Raw genomic sequence first — 25,530 nt, forward strand, 5'->3', positions numbered from 1 at the left:
TCACACAGGAAGAGGAGGAGGAGGCAAACGTGTGAAGCCCCGCCCCTTCCTCTGGTAGAGATCCACCACCTTGTGGTAACATGTTAGCGCGTGTACACTGTGTTCATCTCCTCCGGTAGTTCAGGAAAGGTGAGGAGTTTGAAAACGACTGTTGTTGTGTTCAGTAGTTGGGTTGGGTGCGCTCAAACTACCTCACAAACGCGTCATGCTTTTATTTTGATTGCATTACAAAGAACATTTCAGATAAAAATACATTGTGTCACATACAAAAGTTTATAAATAACTTTAGTGAAAGCATCATAATCCGTAAGAGCTGGTTGAGCAGGATTCAAGAAAGGGAGTCCACAAACTCGGTGTCTCAAGTAAGAGGAGGACAGAAGACTCAGCTTTTTATTTGTGCACAAGCTGGTTCTCCAATGACTCCAGCTTCCTTGACATGGCTTCAAGTAGCCTTGTTAAAGAAAGTAATCACGATTTTCTTTTTATCCACACACTCACATGTACTCATAGAAATCACTGACATTTAAAATCTACATAAACTAGTAGAGTTTCTCAAAGGAGTGAACTTAAAGGTAATCTGTCATCAGCAGCAGACGTGAGGGTCAGGAACGTCACAAGAATACGGGCTGTGCCAGCAGATCGCCCTGTTGCATCAGTTGGGGTGTGAATGTGACGGCATCACCCTGCTCTCAACGCCATGTTTACACAATCTCAGACCTCTGTGAAAAGGTTTACATTTTTGCACTGGCAAAATAATGTAATGACACATCCATCGTCCTATAGAAATGCCTTCTCTCAAGCACTGAAGGCCTGTGACATCATCAGGTTCATTCAGCCACCTGGCGCTGCTGCTATTTATGCGTTTATGTAACCTGATGAATTAATACTGCAACTACGCTTCAGATATTACTTTGGTACATGCTTGTTTCACCTTTAAAAGACATGGAAAAACTCGTCCATGCATTTATTCTTAGTAGGCTAGATTATTGTAACGGTGTCTTTACAGGTCTCAGTAAAAAATCAACCAAGCACCTGCAGCTCATCCAAAATGCTGCTGCCAGAGTCCTGACCAACAGTAAGAAAATGGACCACATTACACCTGTCCTTAAATCACTGCACTGGCTCCCTGTGTGTCAAAGGATTGAGTTCAAAATCCTGTTACTGGTCTATAAGTCACTGAATGGGCTTGGGCCTAAATACATGTCAGAGCTGCTGACTGGGTATGAAGCATCCAGACCCCTCAGGTCATCAGGGACAGGTCTACTCAGTGTCCCCAGCGTCAGAACCAAACAGGGTGAAGCTGCTTTCAGCTTCTGTGGTCCACACCTGTGGAACAAACTCCCTGAAACTCTGAGGGGGGCACAAACTGTCAGCTCATTTAAATCAGGGCTAAAAACACTGCTGTTTACTGCAGCCTTCTTATTGTATTGATTTGGGATTGATTTGGGTGATTTGGTATTGAAGGATTGATTTAATATTGATTTGTCTGCTGTCGAATTGATTTTAAATGATTTTTGAATGTTTTAATTCATGTTTTCGATTTTAAACTGATTCTAACTTTCAATTTCTCATTCCCTCTGTAAAGCACTATGAGTTGCCCAGTGTATGAATGGTGATATACAAATAAATTTGCCTTTGCCTTTAAAAGAATTTTCAATGATACAATAAGCATTACGTGTCTATCTGCAGCCATCCTAGCAAGTGTAAACATTTTTACCATTTTTAATGAAGGAAAATGCATTTAAGGAGTGCTTATATCAGGAATATTAGTATAGTTTTGTTTATGGTCTCAGTCATACATTATAATTACACACTAGGTTTTTTTTTCCTCTCAGTTTTAGTTCTGTGATTATAGGTGATTTCATAAACTGTCCTGAAAGCTGTCATCAGAAAAGCATCAGGGTGAAGCTGAAAACCACAAGAATAATGCTACCATTATGTATGTATGTATGTGTTCTGATGGGTCATTTGCCCTGGTTTGTTGTTGCTAATGATGATATTATTCCTGGAAAACCTTTGAATGGTAAGGCAGCTCTGAGAGAAACAGCTATTCAGAAAAAGGATATTACTATGAGCCAGCTTCTTCATCTTCTCAGCCACCTGGTTCTGAAACATCATAACGTTCTCACACTGGCACATGTTTTCTTCAGAGGGTTTGTCTGTGGAGGGAAAAACGAATGAGATGAATTTTGCTTTCCTTGGATCTGCTTCCTCTGTATCCTTTTTTTCCCCAAAGATTTCTTTCCCTCAAATTCTCCCTGCAGCTTTTCCTTCCTTCCTGTCTGTCTGTGGACAAACGTGAAGTTATGAGATACAGGCATGACTCGGCCGCTCTGCTTCAATCAGTGACGCATCATATTAGTGGAAGAAAAGGCTGTTATTTTGGAAGATGCACTTCCTGTTATCTCTCTCTTCTGTCTTACATTTGAACTAAGTAGGTGGGTTGAAATTTCCTGTCAAGCGGAGAGAGTTGAGCCACATGTGGAGCACCTTTACATATCCTGGACTTGAGCTTCCTTGTAATTTCTCCCATTTTCTTGAAATCCTCAGCATAGTAAAGGTACTGTTCATCAGGTTCTGAAGCTATGTCTCTCAGCTCCTGCTCAATGGCCTTGCCAACACCTAAGGCATAGATGGAAATTCCTAAAAGAAAAAAACAAACAGGATAATGATGGGAAAATTCTATAACAATGAAGATAAAGAAATTAGAAATCCAGTGCATTTTGGGAGCATACGAGATAATTAGCGTACCATCGCTCTTTGCTTTATTAGCCCATTCGGAAACATCATCCTGGGATCTTCCATCAGTGAAGACGATGCTGACATGTGGAATGTTGGGCCTGGCACCTTCTTTGGCTGAAAAGCTGAGCTCAAACATGTGACGCAAGGCGGAGCCAGTCATGGATCCCCTCCCCATGTACTGCATGTGAGACACCGCTTGCTTGATGTCCTGTGCTGTCATGTACTGGCCCAGGGTGAACTCTGTGCGGACCTTGGTGGAGTATTGAAGAAGCCCAACATGTGTGCCTGTCTTAGAAATGTCCAACGAGTCCACAATGCCATTTACAAACTGCTTGACAAGTTCGAAGTTGATGGGGCCCAAACTCTTAGAGCCGTCAATCACAAAAACTAGATCCATGACTCCGTCACCACACCCCAGCTCTGTCAGAAACAGGAACATCAACCAATTAAGAGTAAATGCTGGCGTGTAAAATGTTTGTACCGTATTTCTACGAAAGCAAACTTTAGATACTCTATATCAGAGCAGATTGGCATCTTACTTTTACAGCTCTTCTCATCCTCAGCCAGCATGAACCCTTCAAAACATGTGCAGATGTAGGAATCATTGGTGCTGACACACTGGTGCTCACAGCCATGGTCCACAGTCTGGCAGACATCCAGACCTACCAGTTTAACAAAATACATAAATATATACTGGTTTTGACAGTTTATCCATGTTGAGACGTCTGCACAGAATCCTGGAAGCTTGTTGGAGTCATTACACTGACCTCAATCATAGACAGCAGCATTACAAACACCATGTTTCATACCATTACAGAGAGAAGTGATTCAAAAAATGTGTCTCTCTGAGAACATTATTGCATCGTCATGGCAAACAAACACAAAATATTCCCCTCAATCCTGGGGACACAAAAATAGAATTGTATGAAATGTTGGGATTAGCACCGACCGCACAACCACTGAAAAATGTATAAAACAATTATGCAACTGGCCAACATGTTGCCTCATTGCTGCATCTGAATACACACTGATAATTTTGTTGATTTAGTCTCTCACAAATTGACAGGTTAATACTGAGATTTCTCCGCTCATCTGTAGTTTCTTTTGGAAAATGTAAAAAAAATAAATAAATAAATTTAAATTAGAGGTTTTCACTCTCCCTCAAGCAAGGTGACTCTATTCTGATTTACAAAACATTCATGGCGTTGACTGAGTTGGACTCACTCCGACATGTTTTCCCGTCGGGTCGGAGGGCGTATCCTTCTCTGCATTTACACACACATGAATCCTCTGTGGTCATAAACTCCTGTTCACAGCGGTGCTGTCCATCTTCACAATGGTTGATCTCTGCAACAGAGGGTTGAGTTCATCAGTACCCACATGATCAAGGACAATCATCCTCTACCATGATGTCTTCAATTCATCAGCCAGGCTCCAGGGGATGGTATTCTTGCATGACATCCAGAGCTGAGCCTGATCAGCTATAGACCCACTGGCTCCCCTACGTCAAACAACAAACAAAAAAGATCCTTAATGTGCTGCCGTCTTCTTATCCAGCAGATGTGAGTTTGTTCCAAACTGACCCCTTGGATCACTCAGTGCTGGTGTGTGTGCCACAATTGTAAACAGTGGTAATGCGGCTTTATGCACTTAAACTCTGAAAATCTGGAACGTGATATCACACATGCAGCTTCTGTAGATGATTTCAAGAAGCAGCTCAAAACCATCTTTTGCGGCCTTGCTTTTAACTCAACCATTTGCTTTTACCCTCTTTTTACAATTTTCCTCTCTCAATACTGTTACTTTTATTGTTTTATTTATTTTACGGTCAAGTCCCAGAAAGCAGGCATTTGTTCTAAAATGTATTCATATGGTCTTGATTATAAGTGAACATTTGTCTTAATCTTGTTTTTTTAAAGGCTTTTTAGAAAACAATACTGCCTATAAATGTTTTATTGATTTTGATGTAAAGTATTTCTCACTGCTTTTTTGATTTGAAAGGTGCTGTGCAAATAAATTGCGATATTATTATTATCATTGTTTTTGTTGTTATTGTTATTATCTGCACTATGTATCTTCAAGGGCCACAGCAGTCAAGTAATCGAGTAATAAATCTCACATTCTTATTGGAGAAAAATGCATCAGTTTGTGACTCTACAGAACAAATAAATGTGTTAATAAAAGTTTTTTAGTAAAAAATTGAACTTTTCGGCAGCACGGTGGTGCAGTGGTCAGCACTGTCACCTCTCGGCAAGAAGGTTCGGGTTTGAGCCCCGGCTCATGCACGGGATCTTTCTGTGTGGAGTCTCCATGTTCTCCCTGTTCCTGCTGGGTTCTCTCTGGTACTCCAGCTTCCTCCACAGTCCAAAGACATAAAGAGGGGACCAGGTTAATCCAGACTCTAAATTGACTGTAGGTGTGACTGTGAGAGTGAATGGTTGTCTGTCTATAGGTGTTGGCCCTGCCATGGACTGGCGACCCGTCCAGGGTGAACCCCGCCTCTCGCCTGAAAGCTGCTGGGATAGGCTCCAGCCCCCCCGCGACCCTTAACAGGATAAGCGGAAGACAATGGATGGATGGATTTAATTGTCCTATTAACAGTTTTAGGAGAATCAGTGTTTCTCATGTCCTCCTAGTGTATCAGTGACCAGAGAAGGCAATCTTATGTAATAAACCATAACTATACAAACTTATTTTTGTTGAAACAACAGTAAGTAAGAGGAAAGAAGAACCCGACACTTACTTTTGCAGGTCTTCCCATCAGGTCTGAGTGTGTAGCCTTTTCTGCATTTACACATGCAGGAATCATTTGTGTTGATAAACTCCTGCTCACACCCGTGGGTGCCATCAGCACAGTGATCAATGTCTGCAAGACAGTTATTCCATTTATAAGTAGAGTTGGGGGGTAATTACTTGTAAAACAGAATCAATGAGCTGAATTGAGATTTGAACAGGTAGCCTCTTGTGCCTGTACACAACCATTCACATCAAACTGTGCCAAGAGCTCCTGTACTAATGTTCTAAGCAGAGAAAGACTATGATGTTAAATCATTGTGTTGCAACACGCATGTGTTTTCGTTAGCAGTAGTTAAGTAAATATCCTGCTCACAGAAATGGGATATCCAGATGTGGCAAACTTGGGAGTCCCTTTTTGAGCAAAATACTTTAAGACAAACTTTCAGCAGTGTAATAATCTCATTTTGTCATCAGAGATAATTTACTGAATGCTTTCATGACAAGAACAGCTTCATGCAGATTTCAGGGATGTATTTTTGTTTGGCCTTCGAGGATAAACTGCGCTCACTCCATTTCATTGATTACCTGCTATTTTCCATCTGTCCAGCAGATGTCCCCAGACTTTTATGCTTCTCCCTGCACCTCATGTCCGTACCCTCCACTTCTCTGTCCCCCCTGCCTCCTCTACCCCTCATAGACATCCATGACACTTGGTGCTGGTTCCCACACGTCAAGGTTTCGTCATGAACAGTTGTTAAAAATGCTCTTATTAAGAGTTGAACACCCTGGTTCCTCACATGACTCTGCTTTTACTCTATAAAAATCAAAAAGGCCCAGGTGTGTATGTGTGTGTTTGGGGTGGGTGGGTGGGGGTGTTGGTGTTGTAATGAAATAGGGGGGGGGGTGTTTTTTTTCCCTTCATCGCACTGTCTTTGAAGGGGCACATTTGACATCAGCCACTGACATCAGTCATCATACTAACAACTTTATTTATTGTGATATTCTATTAACAATTTTGGCAGCAGTCAGGGCTAACATTGACGAATGTCAACAAACAGTACAGTACACAGGTTGGTGCATTCCTGTCAATGGCAATAAACAGAGCGATAAAGAGAGAGAAGCACCACTCTCTACTTACTTTTGCACGTTTTCCCATCAGGCTGGAGTGTGTAGCCTTTTCTGCAACTACACACACAGGAGTTGTCTGTGCTGATAAACTCCTGCTCACAACCATGGGTGCCGTCAGCACAGTGATCAATCTCTAGAAAACAGAGGATACTTGCATTCATCGTATGCTGACAGGGATTCAGTTGCCTTTGTCCATATTCAGCTGTGAGTACAGGGGAAAGTGTATCGCTGCTGCTGCTGTAAGAGGGCCACGTTTCCAGTCATCTCACCTCTCAGTGCTGCAGGTCCAGCCATCTAACTGAAGACAGAACCATCTCACACATGCAGATGTAGGTCACCAGAATACTGACATGGTCCTGCTCACAGCCAGGCTTCCCCCAGCCACAGAAGAACTGAAGGAGTCATTTTCTAATGTATGGGGTCACTGCTGTTTCAACCTCCCTTCTGAAGTAACGTCTATAATATTTACATGGTTCCCAGTATTCATGAGGACTTTAATATCAAATACATTCTTTACTCTTGTGAGAATTAAACAGATAAAAAAGAGCGGTTGAAAGTAGATCAATTATTCATCCACCAGAAATCTAAATCTATATTCAAAAAGACCGTAGGTCATGCAAGAAAGGCAAAACAATCATTCATTTTTGTTGATGATTGTGAAAACAAATTGTCTCTCAAAAAGGTACCAGAAGAATGAAAGCCCCCAGAGACAAAGCATAGAAAAGTACTCCTTCACCTTTACATGTCTTGCCATCAGAATTGAGCATGAAACCTTTCCTACACTTGCACCTGTAAGAGGCAAGACTGCTCACACAGATATGCTGGCACTGGTGGTCCACCACCTCACACATCTTTGCACCTGCATACATGCACATACACAAACATGGACACTCAAACAATAGAGACACATGCCGAATGGAGAAGAATCTAAATTCAATGGGATTCACCACCTGTGCAGAGTTTGGACTGGAACACTGAGATGAGGGTTTCTATCTGGCTGAAGTTGGCCACCAGGTGCACATGCTCAGCGTGTGGCTCACTCCCGATGGCCTTCAGGGTGCTCATGTCCACCCTACCGACTCCAATGGCAAAAATCTGAATGCCAGCTTGCCTTGCCTGAGCTGCAATCTCCTCAACCAAGTCCTGAGGTCTCCCATCAGTCACTATCATGGCTATTCGTGGGATATGCAGCTTTGCCGGTCGTGCCCCCTCTGCCTCAGTGAAGGCCGTCTCCATGGTGTACTGGATGGCCAGACCAGTCATGGTCCCTGTGGCAAGATGCTTCATGTTCTTCACCGCCTGCTCTAACTCAGCCTTGGTGCTGTAGGTGCTCAGGGAGAACTCGTTCTGGACAACACTTCCATACTGGAGCAGACCAACTCGTGTGGAATCAGGGCCCACTTCCAAGAACTGAAGCAGGTTGATGATGAAAGTCTTGACCTTCTCGTAGTCATTGGGGCGGATGCTTCGAGAGCTGTCAATCACAAAGACGAAATCCAGCGGGGTGCCTTTGCAAGGATTTTCTGCAATCAGACACAAACTAATGTGGGACAAAACCTAAATGACGTGGTTTCACTTTGTACCTTTGATAGAGTTGGACAAATGTGTAGCTGGTAAAACACACAACACAAACTGATGTCAGCAGCGGAGCACTTACCCTCTGCTCTGGATTGGATTGTAGTCTCTTTTTGCCCCCTGGATGAAAAGGGTCTGGGACGCCTTCTGTCCAGGCGAACTGCATTACAGCACAACAGGCAGAAAAAGCCGAGGGCCAGAGACCTCATTCTGGTGAGAGCTGACACCTGCAGCATGAGAGGAAGGCATGATGAGAGGTGGTATTCTATGGTGTGAAGAGAATGAGCCTGCTTGAAGGGAACAATTTGAACGCAAGAGGTTTATTGTATTATTTTAATCATAGAATTTCTTTTTACATATTCTCATCTGTCTCAAGATTCAAATGTGTGTCTCGATACACTCAGGCTGAGTTGTGGCTTGACTTAGAAAAGACTCAATCCTCTGAGGACCTTTGATTCTCTGGAGAATTTCTCTTATTTCCTGATGGAATTATTGGCTCCTCATAGAGTAGTCACTAGCTTGTCTTCCTGGGGAGTATTTGGATTACCACCTTCAGGTAATACACTACCACTAAAGGCGCAGGATTGATTAATAAGTGGTCTATGCATGAGTACAAGTCACTTAAATGGCCAAAGAATAGAGTAGAATGCACTGCATTCCTCTAACTCTCTGTCTGTTTGTCGTCCCAGATTTCCAATTTTGTCATCTTGTATTTATTTTCTTTCTAAATCTTGCCCAATTCTGTACACATTACATCTTGGCATGTCACAATAGTGGAGGATGGGTCTCACCTGTGTTACTCTTCATGAGTTTTTCTACCATAAACTGTTTTTTTTTGGCGGGAGAATGTCCTGACCTGAATGGAGGATACTGGGTGCTGTAGAAGGTACGGATTGTAAATCTTCCACTAGTGATTTCTGGTAATGAGCAAAATAGAACCGTTTTGACTTGCTAACTACCTCTTGGTGACACCACCATGGCATGACTTTCCACCAAACGTTGCTATCATTCAATTATCTTTTTGAGTTATTCTGATAAATGACAGCAAAAACAATAAAACAGACTGAAAACACCCAGCTTGGTGTTGGAGACAAATATGCTGACACTTATAGTGACACGTATACGTTAATGAGGCATATAAATAGGAGAACTTTCACCTCCTGCATATCTGACCTAGCCAGCCTCAGATATCACATTTTACTGTGAGTACTTGTATTTCAAGTACTCACAGAGCCACATGAATGAGCAGAATTCTATGTAGTACAGTATATGTTTGGAAATTGTTTACTTATTAATTTATTGCAGCATTCCATCTTCTTTTGAGTTTCTGAAGGATGGGGGATAATTAGGAAGGCCAGTGTTTCTCATTTGCCATCACATGAAGTCTGTTTAAACTACTTTGGAGTTTTCTGATGTTCTGTTGCGGGTGGTTTAAAGTGATTTAGGAGAGTTTCAGTGCCTCAGATTGTTTCCCTTCAGGTCCTCAAGAGAGACATTAAACTGCAGGGTCAACTGCTCTCTAAAACCTGCTGGTGAGTAGTTGAGTTATACAGTATATTACATATTCACATGAACAGAGTAACATGACATAGATCTTTCAGGAAGAAGTGTTGTTCTCGCATAAAGGTCTAACATCGCAGGATTTCTAAATGAAGTTTGGACAGCTCTCTCACATGATCCTTCTGACCTAAGACCTGCAGGGGTCACATGTTGCATCCCACATAGAGCTGACAACCTCTGACCTCACATCTGTTTGATGAGTCTCCACACATCTTCCAAAAGTTTACGTCTCCAATGTGGAGAGACAATAACAAGAAAAAAGCCTTGATGACACTTAAAAAAACAAATCCCCTCTCACATTTTCTCTGAATTACATTTGAGCTCTTACTTCCTATATTGAGTGTGTGTGTGGTCCAACAGCGCAACCTCTAATCTTTCCTCATGAATTCAAAACAAAGTTATTTCTGGAAAGTGAAACACAAAAGCAGCTAAGTTAGATGGATTTCATGATCCTAACCTGGCTCTTTAGTAAACAGGTGATAAAAGGGGAGTCCTTTTTTAAAATAGCATTTTTTTAATACAAGATTTAAATGATTGCAAAAGGTTTACGTGTAGGCAAAGGCAGGAGTGCAGCTTTTTATCATTGTAATTCAAAACAAACCAAAAAAATCCTACCTTGTTATGAAGACTAACACTGTCTCAACTTCTTCAAACTAAATTTCCAAGTAAATCCCAACTGTGAGTCAAGACAGGAGCTCCAGTCTGTTAACATGCCTGTCTCCCACCCGTCTATATCTGCTCAGGCACTTGCACTGGCCTGCCTCTTACTCCACCAACTCTCCATCTCTGTTTACTCCCCCTCTTTCCTCTCTGGCTCCAACCTCAGAGACACCTCTTCTTAAACTCAATTCTGTCTTTTTCCAATGACTTTATTGTTAATCAAAACAACCCAATCTAAAAAATTACATATTACATTTTTCAGACATTGAGGGGCTATAAAGGAGGATTCGTAGCTTTTAAAGGAATAATTGTGCATCATTAATTAAATGTGCATTTCGTTTGCTTCATAGATTTTATGGCTCTGTGTTAAAAAAGTCTGTTTGCACTTGACGTGAATCAAATATTCAAAAGTTAAGAATTTCTTTTTGTACAAATTTTGCCTGTGTACAGAAGCCCTGAACATAAAAATAAGACATCTAAAACACATTCACATTTCAGAAAACACAACATTTCAAATTATGGAAAAGGTTACAGACAAGTTTTCTTGCTTCTGATTGGACTGAAACCTGGGTGGCACGGTGGTGCAGTGGTCAGCACTGTCGCCTCACAGCAAGAAGGTTCCGGATTTGAGCCCTGATTCAGGCACAGGATCTCTCTGTGTGGAGTCTGCATGTTCTCCCTGTGCCTGCGTGGGTTCTCTCCTGGTACTCTGGCTTCCTCCCACAAGAGGGGACGAGGTTAACCTGATAGTCTAATTGACTGTAGGCGTGGCTGTGAGTGTGAATGGTTGTCTGTCTATATGTGCTGGCCCTGCGATGGACTGGTGACCCGTCCAGGGTGAACCCCGCCTCTCGCCCGAAGGCTGCTGGGATAGGCTCCACCCCCCCGTGACCCTCAACAGGATAAGCGGCAGAAAATGGATGGATGGACGGACTGAACCTGCTGCAGTTCATAGTTTATTAAATGGATGCAGCTAGGGAAACACTGCAAAAGATAAGCTGCTGTCATTGGTTGTTCTTCTGCGTGGCTGAACAATCACTGAGCGCCATTTCTTGACTGGCAGTGAAACAACCAATCACAGCAGTTTATATTTAGGAAGGTTCAGAAACAAGAAGCACTGTCCCCACCTTTTCCATAATCTGAGGCGTTGTTGTGTTCTGAGAAATATTGTTGTGTTCTCTGAAATTTTCAAGTGTTCCGTAAAATGTTAACATATTTTCGTAAATGTTCATGTTTTGCGAAATGTCTTTGTGTCATCAGAGCCGGCATAGTATTGCTACATTTTACAGAATAATCAATGTAATTCACAAACTTCAGTTGTGTGAAGGCAATGTTCGGGGTCAACCTGAGGACAAAATACTGTTAGTTCCGAAAGTCATCACATCATTTTTTATTTCTTTATCCACAGTCAAGGATCAGTTTTTGGAAACACCTGGTAGATGCAGTTGTCATAATACCTACCTGCCTGCCACCACACATTGAACACTTGTATACATCGTTACCGTGCAAATACACGTACAAATAGTTTCCATAGCCACACGTCTTATCCAGGCTGAGGATTGAGGGAAATATTGTCGGTGTGAGGTATTGTACTTGGAATAAATGTGTTGTCAAACACAAACTTGAGCTTCACATTTAAAACAAAAACAAACTTCTGCCAGTGGAATTTGATTTTAATAGACAAATAAATGCCACATCTTTATTTTTCATACAGCAGCAATCGTCAGCTTTCATGTCCTTACAGGACATTTTGTGTCCAGAGAGCAGGTTTCCAAAAACTGCATCTGGTGGAACAGACTTGTGTGTTTACAAAGACCAGCGGCCCTCATTGGTTTAAATGAAAAAACACAACCAGGCTCTGTATTTACTGAGCTCCTGAAATGTGAAGAGGTCTTATCTAGTCATTACACTGTGTTCGTGCCAGCAACTCATCCATAATGACTTCAGAGAGTCCACTGATTCCAGATCAGTCAAAACAGATAAATAGCAAAACCAAGACATTTCTAATCAATGAGTAGAAACAATAAATTACAACACAACACGCAAGTTGAGAAAAAAACAACACAAAGGTAGATGATATGTTCCATATACACTAGGTTGCCCTTTGATCATGTCAGAATACAGGCAGATGCTTTTCTTTGGGAACCTTCCGTTCAAGGTAACCCTTCACATATGGGTCTCTAAAGTGCCCCCCTTTACAGAGCAAGTTCTGAATAAAGGCCATCCAACCCTGATCACAAGTAGACACAAGACACAAGGAACAGGACACATTCATTACTACGGCCATCATCCGCTCTGCATTTGTGCGTAAGGTCAATCAAGGACAGGACTCACATATGATACACACAGAGCATATATATTATATATATGTATATATATAATCCATAAAACTTTCTAGTGCTTTTCACTTCAAACAGATTAAAATGCATACATATGCAAGTCATTTCTGGAATGGGACAAGAGGATACACAGAGAATTATAGAGAGTGTAGGAGTTGGAGGAGTGAGGTCACAGTGGTAGTGGTAGTGGTGTTGGTGGTGTGCATTACATGTGTGTGATAGCTTTGTCTGTGCATGCATGGTGTTCTGTGTGAGTGTGAGTGTGTGTGTGTGTGTGTGTGTGTGTTTGTGTGTGCGTGTGCACGACTGTGAGTGTGTGTGTGTGTGTCGCAACAATTTAAGTCACGAGTGTACTGTAGACTGGAGAGGCAGTGTGGTGCATAAAACTTGCTGGGGTTTTATTAACAGCAGGTTCCAGTCAGCCTGATCCTGGAAAGGTCATCATGCTGTTGCAGTTATGGGTGGAGGACCCTGTTTAGGGGGGACGCTGACACTGTCGTCATAGGGAGGTAGCAGCACCTGGAAGAAAGAAAAGAAACAGAGAGAGAGAGAGAGAGACTTTAATATGAACTAATTGGAAAAGATTTTAATTGCAGTAGTTCTCTGGTTTGCAATGCAGACCTGGCTGAATTGTAAACAGTAGAAATCCATTTTAAAGCTGTACTTTGAATTAGGAAATACTTTCAGTCCCAGAGAGACCACAAATAGAGAAAAAGAGAGCATAATGATGAAGTAAAAAAGAGGCTAAACGATGTTAGCATGTACAGGGGGAATGTGTAAGAAAAGGCAGTTTTATTTTCATGTTTCACACATTATCATTATATTAATACATGTTATTATATTCACACCATTTGACAGGAAGCATGCTGAGCCTAAAACTGATCTGATCCATCACAAGCGTTTGAAAAATCCAAATCAGAAAGTTCTACATGACAAATCAGCTGTTTGGCTTGTTCAAAAGACAAGAAAGGGATCTAAAATCTGATTACATAAAGTTATGGATTCAATCTGGAGAAAACCTTCAACGTACAGTTTGTGTTGCTCAACCCCCCCCCCCCCCCCCTAAAAAAAAAAAAGGTAACAACATTAGGAGGTATATCTCAGTACAGTGCTGCAACTCTGTTCCTGAACAGTCAGTATCACAGTAAATATAATTATGGAGTCATTCATCGGGATGAGAATTGATTAATTTTATAACGATTTCTGGAATGTGGAATGAAACAGTTGGCCAGTTTGATCATCTGAGCCCAGTGTAGAAACCCTACAGGTAAAAGGTGTCTGCCAGTAACATTTGAACATGATCACCAGAGACGAAGCGGTCAGAGGTGGGTTGTAGTGACTGCAACCCTTACTGCAGGTGTTAATAATATCCTCATTGGATTTATGGGCAATATTTGCTCTTGTTTACTCAAAGTTGGTCAGATAAAGCCTGAAAATAAAGTGTGATATTTGTGTTGTTTTCTGTTTCCTCAAATGAATCTTGCGAAATTGGTTTCTTGATCGGTGCATTCAAATGAAACTTAATTTAATTTCTGAACATTTTGGCGTACTTCACATGGATGACGACGTATGTTGAGGGTTATTTTTAAGAATTTCCGATGTTTTCACGTGCGTTTGTGCACCTAAAAGCAGAACTGTTTCTGATAACAATGCCATAGACAAATGTTTTCACCTTACAGTGGGAACCTCTCGTCTGCTTGCGTCTTTTGAGGATCAACAGGAGAGCCAACCCTGTGTGGGGTCAGTGTGACTCAACACCTACTCTGGTTTCAGCGTGTTGACAACATGGCAAACAGGCTTGTGGGTTGTCTCAATGGTTCAGCTGACTTTGTATGCTACAGCACCTTGAGTGTGACCGGCCTCACCCACATTTAAAGTCAATACAGATGGTTGTGCCCGTGTGGAGGTCACTGAATTTTATCTTTTAAGGAGAACATGGATGGACATTCAATAATCAGTAATCTGTAATAGCCTCTCGTGGGGACAAGTCCCTCCAACACAAGTCAACGTCCCTTCAAACTGAAAGACAGAAGGAGCAGGCTGAGCAGCAGCAGTTCAAATCATTACTATTGTTACTCCTCCTAATGTGCTTTTTACCCTCATTGTTCTTCACACCCTCCATGAACTGTTGTTGGCCAGTTGCGAGTGCAAGTCGATGATGTCTCACAGGGACTCCTTTGTTCAAGTATTGGCGAGCAAGTGGCTTTTCAGAACGCCTGGCTAATTAAGGTTTGAGTCAACGCCCACATCGACCTCACACATCTGGCTTATGTTGCGGTATGAGGCATTTTAAGGGTTACGTATTGCCAAATAGATCGTCTGACTGTGAGAGTGCATATTCCAGGAATTCACTCATATGGAATATATTAGTGGACCTTTGACCCAACCACTGTATTACTGAGGTTTAATCATGCAAGCTGTTCACCATCAACCAAAAACCTGCCTCTGGTCTGTGGGTGGGACCACTTGACTCTCACTGGTTCAGAGTTCAAAAGCATACCTGCAGAGGCGATGCTAACATGTAATAATAAAGAAAACGTTACGTCAGACATCTCCTGTTACTACTCAGGTGTTACAGGCATCATGGATGTCGAGTGTAAGGGATTAGTTTGAACTGGGTGGAATGTTATCCCCAGAGGAGTTAAGAAGCTGCAAACTGAAGAGTGCAGATTTCTCATAAAACCTGTGAAATATGAACCTACTGCAAGATCCGATAAAGTCTCAAAGAGGAGGCCAGCTTCTGTGAACCCAATTTTTTTTAAGAGTATCTCAACTTTGCAAAGTCAGAGTACATGCTAACAAGTGCGTGGGCAACAGCATGGCAGCAGTCCCAGCGCTCACAGCTCTGTTACTGTTAGTGCAACATGAGAGTGGCTTGTCCAGCAGGGAGCTTCATCTTTCCACCCATGCTAGACTATGTAAAACTACCAGGTTAACTTTATACTTCCTTCCTTCCCCAACATGACGATTTTACAGTTAGCAGACGAAACCTACGCAGAGAAAGACCTGACATGCAGTCTAAAAGGAATAAGGAAGCCATTTACCACGGCACTTGTTGGCTCTGGAGGAGAAATAATAGTGAATTAGTACAAAGGTCGATCTACAGCCAGACATCCATAAATTAATAATTGATGCCTCTTGATTTCTCATGACACAACATATATATCCTACTACAAACTACTGGGTGATGTGATGTAGTACTTGGTTGTAAATGAACATAACATTGCTAAAAGGGGAGAAAAGAAGGACAATGTTTGTGTGTGTGTGTGTGTGTGCGTGTGTGTATATGCATATATATATATATATATATATATATATATATATATATATATATATATATATATATATATATATATTTCTTTTTACATACTATGTATAAATATACATTTATATGTAGTCCTTTTTTCAGAAACATCAATCAAAATTCTTGAAAGACAAACTATTCTACATTATTGGGGGGAATGCATTGAAGTATAACTCGGTATAAATTCTAAATCAGATTAATAAGTAAACCTGCTCTACTTGTAAAGTGTCATGAGCTAACCTTTGTTGCGATTTGGTGCCGTACAAATAAAATTGACAGTTGACAATAATATCATCTCAGTGACAGAGACTACATTTTAAACCAGCATTTCTTTATCATCATTCAGCGTATCCACAGGGCTTCACTTAACACACAATCAGGTTCCTTCTTGAGTTCATGTGGTGAGCCTTTATGTTTACTTCAAAAGTGCTGGCTTGGAAATCATTTGCTTGTCAGGCATTAAAATCGGTTGCAGTCGTATTTCTCTTCCAGTCAACACTGACACAAGTATTTCTTCAGCTGTGCTCTGCATGTGAGGGCTGCCTGTATGATGAGTGCTGAAGTGAGAGTCCTCACATGGCTGTTGAGATGTTAGTAACATCCACACAGGTGGCCCGACTGGGGAATACAAACACTTTTTTCAAATGGTTTTGTTTCACAATTGTTAGACTTCCAATAAAGCTGAGCAGCTAAACAGCCTGGTGTCGTTTTTGAAGGATCCGTTGATTAATTTATTATTATAAGTTTATTTACTATGAGCTGATTCAAACATGTTCAAAAGATTGCAAACAGGGTTCTAATAAAAACTTGAAAATATGAGCACATTTCCCCTATTCTTGTCTTATTGCATTCGTTACCCGTGAGGTTCAAAATTGATTTTACAATTTTACAGTTGGTTTCTAAATCCCTGAATAGCCTTAACCCATTCTACATCCCTTACTGCCCCAGGCACTTAGATCTTCTGACCAGCTGTTGCTTCCAGTCCTGAGGGGGAGACGCGTGACAGCAGAGGGTAGCCAGAGATTTGCCATAATGTCTCCACAGCTGTGGAATACACTTCCTATAAGAATCAGACAAGCTTGTTTTTAAATTTATTTTTATAGGATGGCTTGTAACCAGCCTTTCTACCTTTTTATTATCATCATCACTGTTCTTGTTGTTATTATTCATTTTGATTCATTTTATATATTTGACTCGTTATTGTCTTTCATCTTTTCATCGCACTGATATGATGTTTTATTAAACTGCATTACACATTTTTGTTTTGTTTGGGAATTGTTTTATCAACATTTTTAAAGGTGCTATATGAATAAATGTATTATTATTATTGTTGTGAATAATAATAATAATAATAACAATAATAATAATAATAATAATAATTCTGGTCAAAATCTCCCAGCATCAATCATTAACAAAAGAGCTTCTTCTAAGCCAAGCTCAACTGGAACGCTTGAACTCCTCTCTGCAAGTATTTTCAAAGCAACTTTCCAAGGCTTTTCCTTCATTTATTGGATTTTTAGTTTTTCAAAAACTTTTCCAGCCCTGCTTTCACATTCCATGACTTTCCCAGGTTTTTCATAGACCTTAGAATTAGTAAGTATTAGTACAGTCTCTATTGACAGAACTCTGAAATTGTCTAGTAACTATTATACACACATAAATAGTTTATTTGGAGTACATCAGCAGTGACTTACCGTCGTGTCGTTGGCTGTAACATAGAGCAGGATTTCAGCAGCACCTCGACCACACACATATCTGTAGCAGTTCCACACACACGCTATCAGATAGGCCTGATGGGGAAGAGGAGGGGAATACAAACACAAATGGGATTACTGAACAGCAGGAAATCAATACAGTCTCTTACACACTGTCTTCAGATAACTGGAATTGCAGTGCACAGCTCCACTTACAGTGCATCACAGTATCAAGTGTTCCAAACTATAATGAGGTCATCTTGTCTGCAGGGAAGATGGTATTAAGCGTGTGTGTCACATGCACTCAGAGAAGGAACAAGTCACGTCTCACAATGGTAAGTTCTATCCAACACTATCAACACACTCCCACTGACAGGGGAAATGTCACGTCATACTAACATGCAACCCCTCCCTCTCTGGCCAGATTCAGATGACGTTTTAAGCTTAAATCTAACTGTCATTCATCAGCAAAACACACTTATGTCATCCAGGAATAATCCTCTCCCAGCAGGCACCTTGACATTGGGAAACCCAAACCAAACACACCACCATCTGCTGTAGCCATCCTCTTGCGTGAAAACAGATAGACTGTGCTCTAATTTCTGGAATAAACCAATTAGGAAGCCAATTTAAAGCTCCGGCTGCTCTGTTATGTGAAAAGCCTCCCCAGGAATCTGCAGGGACCAGTAATGCTACAGAGAGCAGTGCCTTTTCAACAAGGGAAGAGGACAAATGAGCAGATTAACTAAGAGACATCGGCATGAGATGGCCAGGAAGTAAAACAAGCATCGCCAAAAAAGGAAAGTGGCTTCAAATTAAAACAGGAAATAACAAAGTCCAAAAATAAGGAGTTTATGTCAAAAAACATCTAATAATCCAAATAAGACAACAACAACTGAGGTGCACCAGCATGTTTTCATAGGCTCAGATCTTCATTGCGGCCTGGTCAGCATGTAGGCCTCACATGTCTCTACTGTGTACTGGCTTGTTTCCTTTTTTACCAAAAAACAAACAAACAAACAAAACAAAAAAATGCCCTAAAACAAATGAAACAATCACCAGAACCATATTTACTTGACGGAGCTCAACAGAAGGAAATATTTACACCGATCAGCCCAAGCAAGTTGACAGGTTTCATAATGAGTACAATTAAACAATCCTGCAATAAATCCCCCTCTCTTTAAAATCACAAAGGTCTTTACAAAATCTGTTTGAGAGAGGAGTTGATTTATTCTAATGGCCATTTCAAATTTTAGTTTGTGGCACTGTACAACTATACTGGCTTTTACTGTTTTTACCGTTTTACGGTGGAATATTTAATATTAAGTGTCTAATACTGGCGGCACGGTGATGCAGCGGTCAGCACTGTCGCCTCACAGCAAGAAGGTTCCGGGTTTGAGTCCTGGCTCGGGCTCGGGATCTGCATGAGGTTCTGTCTGGTACTCCGGCTTCCTCCCGCAGTCCAAAGACATGCAAATGGAAACTAGGTCAACTGGATATTCTAAATTGACCGTAGGTATGAATGTGAGTGTGAATGGTTGTCTGTTTCTATGTTGGCCCTGCGATGGACTGGCGACCTGTCCAGGGTGAACCCCGCCTCTCGCCCGTAACAGGATAAGCGGAAGAAAATGGATGGATGGTGTCTAATACTGTCCATCCTTTGGAAAAAGCTCCCAGTACAAGCCAGTACCATTTAACACCACACACTTCAGTCTCCAAAATGACAATTAAGACTAATCAGCATCTCTGCAGGGCCGTTGTATGCTGCTTCATACAAAACCTGTTAGTGGTTTTAATGCTAATGTTTTAATGCGTATGAAGTTGTTAGGGCAGCTTGCTTACGAACTCGTTTGCCCGTGAGCTATGAAACTGATAGCAGGGCCACCGCTGTCCTAAAAGGTTACTTTGTATAGGCAAAGTTAATTTCACAAAGGTATACTCAAGATTACTGGTTCCAGCTGCATGTGAAGGTAGATTCACTCAACTTTTACAAAATTACCACCAATGCTTTCATGGTCAAAGTTTTTATGTCATCATTTTGAAGCATGTTCTCTGTCTATGATTTGGCAGCGTAACAACACATAACACCTACCGTAATCTTTCTTCATGCAGAGGTTGATTTTCCTCTCACCTGAGCATCTCCTTCGTTTTATTTCAGTACTATAAGATTTAAGGAGCTCTCATGTTCTCTATTGAGGAGGAAAGACTGTACTCATAGTAAAGTGAGTGAATGAACCAGTGGACAATCCAAACACAGCACAACTTGAATCCAAGTGTATCACCTGTGGTTTTCCATTACAAGCCACCCACATTTCAGCAGTGAAAGGCCTTAGTGGCCAAAATCTCCATAGAACATCTAAAGTGGCTCCCCAGGATCTTATGAACTATAAATCATAATGTCTCATAGTTCTTAGGGTCTACATTTCTGGACACAAGCCAAAGTCAATCAGTTTCCACCCCATTTAAGTCCTGATGAAGCCATATCTAGACAGAGAATCCTAAAGCAGCACCAGCTTGAGGAGTGTTGCGTAATACGTCTCCTCTGATCCAAGAAAATATGTTGAGCTGCTCATTGGAGCTGAACAGGCAGCAGAAGATCTGGAGAGAAAATTTTGCATTTCATGAATGGAAAATACCTTGAAGCCCAGAATGCAGCCAATGAAGAGCAGCACGATGAGGACCAAGCATACGGTGCTGAGAGCAGCGATCTCATCTTTGTAGGGGAAGTTGTCTGGCTGCAGGAGAACAGGTACACCGATACTCAAATGTGAGGCAGCGAATAGCGACTACTTACAAAAAACCCTCAACGAACTGCAAAACAACCCACTATATTCATGTGTTATATACCGCACTGACTTCACTTGAGTTTCTCACCAGTTGCTGCAGGTAATCCTGGATGGTGTTCGGGTAAACCACAATGCTCACAGCAACTAGAGTGTTGAGAGCAAAGTCAAATATTTGGTAGCAGAAGAATGGGATGATCCAGGCAGCACGCAGCTGAAACAGAGATACTTATTTTAGGTCTTTAGGTTTACATGATATCAGAGTTCAAGCTGAGTTCTTGCGAAAACAACAAGGTACAAGAGGACTCACAAATTACCAACTGCACTTTAGGGGTCTCTCAAGGGTCTGTATTAGAGCCAATTTTATTTAGTGTGTGTGTGTATATATATATATAGTAATGAAGTCCCTGACACACCAAAATATCTGGGCATTGTCACTTCTACAAAACTATAGTTCAAAACACAAGTCGGTGGGGTCATCAGGAACCAGTCTGCTGCAAAATTGTTTGTACAGACTTTGATTTTTGTGCCCTCCTGAGTCTGTTTTACTATCGTCCCAAACCTATGTACACACTCAGTCAACACACCTTAAAGGTATGAGCTTTCACTGGCGAAATGGTATGTACGTATGTCACCACCAATGATGGACTTATCCTTATTTATCATCAAGACCATCATAATTGAAATCTTGATGAAATTAAAACATGGCCTTTGCTGAGCGCAGAATGTGTGTCAACATGAAATATTATGGTGCTGCAGAGATACACCAGCCAGCAAATCACTCAGTAAATTCCTTTGTTTGGTACGGAACCCAACAAAAAATCACACCATCATGATTTCCATACGGTTCTTAATAAAAATGACTCAAGAATGACAATTCTGTCTAATATTGTTTATCATATCGCAACTGCAATAGTAATCAAAATAAGAATAATATGATATTTTTTTCAAATTCTTTCAGCCCTAAAACAAAATCCTAACTTTAGCAGCTAGGCCTGGCCATTTCAGAGAAAATCTAGAACCTCTCACTGACTCTTTCACCTGAGGGTTAGTTTGGTTAACAGTGTCCTTTTAATAGTTCAGCATATTTACAGTTAAGAGATTGTTTGAGAACAATTAGGACAGTGTAAAATAGTGCTTATGATAAGTGATCATTGGTAGTAACTGAGGTTAAAGGTTTGAAATAATCATGCCATTGGTTTGAAGTCGTTACTGTCCAGCTCCTATTAGCTGCTAAGCTAAATACGGTGCAGTTGCATTCAACTGTGCTTTGTTCCTGTAAAAACTAAACAATGAAGTTCATAAATCAATAAAAAGCACAGCAACGCTGAGGGTGAGTTATCAAATGTTGCAGTGTCCAAGGGGAAACTGGGGTGTTTGGAATAATAAAACTGAGGAAGTCTTTGGGTTTGCAACTTCATTTAAAAGATGTGGATGCCACACTTCCTCGACAGTCAGTACAAAAGACAGTTTGAAAGACAAATTAATAAATACTTTCTTTACCTTGTATGCACCATATGTTGCCATCCCACAGATGAGTATCATCAGCAGAGAGATGGCTGAGGCGATGCACATGTCTGAGGCACAGACAGGTCACGGAGAGATTCAACGTTACATTTCTGACAATGTTTACGTCACGCTTAGCTCATCTGGATAAAAAAATAGATTCCACTTAAAAGATAAGTGCCGTGCTGCGCCTGTCAAACACACAAGTAGTTAACCTCTACTTTACAACAGTCAACCAACACATGAGTCAGGAAGACAAATGCCAGAAACGTGCATCTGCATCTGGGGGGGTTTACTGTTCCCTACTTGTCAACAGGTCACTACACTAAAGATGTGCAGCGGTGCCATCTGTTGTGACCTCCTCCTACTCTGTCTCTCAAGTGGATCCGGCCTTGCAATTAAAGTAGAAAAATAATCAAGTAGAATACAGCAAGGCAGCACGGTGGTGCAGTGGTTAGCACTGTGGCCTCACAGCAAGAAGGTACCGGGTTCGCGTCCCGGCTCGGGCACTGGATCTTTCTGTGTGGAGTCTCCATGTTCTCCCTGTTCCTGTGTGGGTTCTCTTTGGTACTCCAGCTTCCTCCCACCCTCCAAAGACATCAAGAGGGGACGAGGCTGATTGATACTCTAAATTGACCGTAGGTATGAATGTGAGTGTGAATGTCTCTATATGTTGGCCCTGCGATGGACTGGCGACCTGTAGCTGCTGGGATAGGCTCCACCCCCCCTCCCCGACCCTTAACAGGAATAAGTGGAGGACAATGGATGGAAGGATGGATGGAGAATACAGCAATTCCACAGAAAAAGAATCAATTGTATGTAACCAATAAAAGAAATCCTCACCGTTGTCGTAGCATCACCTATTCAGATCAGATTTTCAGTGAGCACACAGACCGATGATGTTTTCTGTGGCTGACATTAAAGCATGGACGGCTGCTAGTTACAGGAGTTACACAACAGACAGCAGGGGCGAGGGGCTTCATCACGCTTTGCTTCCTGTCAGAGGGACTAAAGTGATGCTCATAAAAATCGCTTTGGGTACAAGAACAAATTTGTGAGTAAGACTGTTTCTGCGTGAAAGCACAATAAACATATTAGTTTGTCTTCTGGAATCAGTGTAACACAGAAAAATATAAATAGCCGCATTTGTTGTGTGCTTCATTTGATCAGTTCCAAATTAAGCTGAGTGTCCTATTTTAAATATTTGCTCTCTAAACTGCCAGCTGGACAGATTTTGATTCGACTTTGATTTTTCAGCAAATGCACCAAAAATAATGACAAGTGCCACTGTCGAGACATCAAATATTCTATTGGTAGGAAAAATCACCAAAAGACCTGGAATTATTTCAGATCTGGAATCACCTGCACTGATTGACAGAAGCATTTGAGGTGAGGATATACACCAGCTGTGACCCACGTCAGACACGACGACATGAGCATAAGCAGCCTGTGAATGAACCAGTGACGGTGCTCTTCTGATGAGAACCTGTCATGTTTGTGCCTGATGACAGGATGGCGGTGGTTGGCCAAACCCGCAGTCATGAAAGCCAGGACGACCCAATCCTCTGGAATTGGGACAATACAGTCGCTACCAGCAGCCAGTCGGACTGTTCCAGTGCTCACCTTGCTGCTCTGGCTTTTCAAATGCTAGTCCGCGCAGATGGACATTAGGCTGGCCTGTCTGTTTGATCACTAGAAGACCAGCTGTGACCACGGTCTAGACCAGCGTGTGAGGTCCCTCTCATACGTATGACCACACAACTGAGTCCACAAGAAGACACTGTGTCACCCAGTTTCGGGAAATGGATGAAACAGTTTGTTAGGTTAAATATCAAACACTAGAACAGGAGTGTTTAGCCATACTGGCCTTCTGGGCTACTTACTGGCGTCATCCATGACATCCAGATCATTCGCCAACTCTGCGCTGGTCAGGTGGTACTGCTCAGGGTCACTGAGAGCTGTGAGCAGGATGAGCAGCACCACGGCGTTGATGAGCTTAGAGGACAGAGGACAAACGGGCAGATAAAGAGTGTGAGCACTGAAATGAGCAGAGAGCGCTACATCTGTATCAGCTGCAGGAGACAGAGAGGAAATTAATACACACTTTCTCAGGCGATGATGACCTCAGAAACCCCAAATAAATGCCATAAATAAAGTAGCTGTATTCACGTAAAGCAGTTACATGCATCAGCCTTTGTTATGGTCTGCAGCTCCAGTGCAGATGACTCATACACCACTGATCAGGTGGATGTGATGGAAATTTCTCTGCAGTCAATAGGCAACCTGACACAAAAGCTGCTACCTGAAGAGGCCCGCTGCTGATTTATTCAAAGGGAGCAGGGAGAGGATTTTTCCACATGTGGAGTTTGATTCTATTAACCCTCGCCTGCACTTTTAGCCTGGTGCTCTACACACAACTTTACTCTCAATATTCAGAATTAAAAAAGGGGGAGGGGGGACAGTTTTACGTGGCCACTCATCCTTTTATTAAATTCATACACAGATTAACTGACTTTAACCCCAGTAGGACCACTTTTTTTTCCCTACAGGCCTCCACAAGTATGGAGATTCAGCAGCAACTGAACTGACATGTTCCTGACTGCTGGTGTACCAACCAGATAGATGGGTGTCAACAAGGGTGCAGTGAGTGACTGGGTGATAGGCGGCGCTTACCATGTACCAGACCCCCAGGATGATGGTTCCTGTGCGGACATGGCAGCACAGGCAGCAGCTGGTGGAGTACCAGCGGTCCCACGGGGTTGTCGTCATCTTCTCCGCTTTGCACAACTGCGCGAGCATCGCGGAACAATGTCGCTGTTTCCCGCCGCACTGTCGGTCGACACCCATCAATAACGAAAAACAGCACGACTGCCTCGGTCCTGCTCGTTACTTACCAGCTTGAGCGGTTTACAGAAACTGGTTGTGTAAAGCCGCCGGTGAAAGAACTGAACCTTCCTGTTTCAAAATAAAAGCCCGGTTAAACTTGCGTTGAGCCATTATCATGAAGGAAAAACTTAACAAGCATAAATGTTAATTTTTATGCAATGGGTAATGTCTATAACACTGTAACTACTGTCCAAGAATAATTCTACACTAAAACAAATGTGTAGTCGGAAACGCTACCACTACTACGACTAGAATTGTTTTCCAAACTTTACCTCAAAGACACCAAAATTGATTAAGATTATGCACAATTTGCATGCTAACATCAAAGTTAAGAAAACTTGATGAAAAGGGTATTTGGCTTCAAAGCAATATGACTAGGAGTTTTTATGGTTGCTATCGGTTCTACTATTCACTTGTGTATTAAATTTTTTTCCAAACATTGATGAATTTAAATGTGGATGCCTTCATCCTCTGAGCCAGAAATATCTACTTCAGTGGCACTGTAAGTTTTAAATCTATTTCGCAGAGGAGTAATTTTGTGCTAGTTTTTCTTTTTTGTAAACATCTTCTAAACTACGATTTAAGTACTATTACTATTTAATGACTTCGTTATAAAA

General features: G+C 41.7%; 2 protein-coding genes across 2 annotated transcripts; both read right to left on the minus strand.

The window, feature by feature from the left end:
- Positions 1-258: 258 nt before the first annotated feature.
- On the minus strand, positions 259-10,552 carry LOC147253826 (matrilin-2-like). Its single transcript, XM_086217402.1, has 12 exons — positions 10,357-10,552; positions 8,264-8,408; positions 7,557-8,129; positions 7,343-7,465; positions 6,617-6,739; positions 5,486-5,608; positions 3,967-4,089; positions 3,282-3,404; positions 2,752-3,162; positions 2,491-2,643; positions 2,067-2,159; positions 259-446 (listed from the first exon to the last, which is right to left on the minus strand). The coding sequence occupies exons 2-12, from the start codon at positions 8,388-8,390 to the stop codon at positions 391-393; spliced, it is 2,028 nt and encodes a 675-aa protein (XP_086073528.1). The 5' UTR covers positions 8,391-8,408; positions 10,357-10,552; the 3' UTR covers positions 259-390.
- A 1,325-nt stretch (positions 10,553-11,877) lies between these two features.
- Positions 11,878-24,948, minus strand: LOC147253827 (lysosomal-associated transmembrane protein 4B-like). Its single transcript, XM_086217403.1, has 7 exons — positions 24,701-24,948; positions 23,911-24,022; positions 22,025-22,098; positions 20,613-20,735; positions 20,375-20,473; positions 17,739-17,834; positions 11,878-13,259 (listed from the first exon to the last, which is right to left on the minus strand). The coding sequence occupies exons 1-7, from the start codon at positions 24,872-24,874 to the stop codon at positions 13,182-13,184; spliced, it is 756 nt and encodes a 251-aa protein (XP_086073529.1). The 5' UTR covers positions 24,875-24,948; the 3' UTR covers positions 11,878-13,181.
- Positions 24,949-25,530: the final 582 nt, after the last annotated feature.

Source organism: Aulostomus chinensis, chromosome 11 (genome assembly GCF_037954235.1).
Source record: "Aulostomus chinensis isolate RoL2024-O1b breed Wild chromosome 11, RoL_Achi_v1.0, whole genome shotgun sequence".
Taxonomy (NCBI): Eukaryota; Metazoa; Chordata; class Actinopteri; order Syngnathiformes; family Aulostomidae; genus Aulostomus; species Aulostomus chinensis.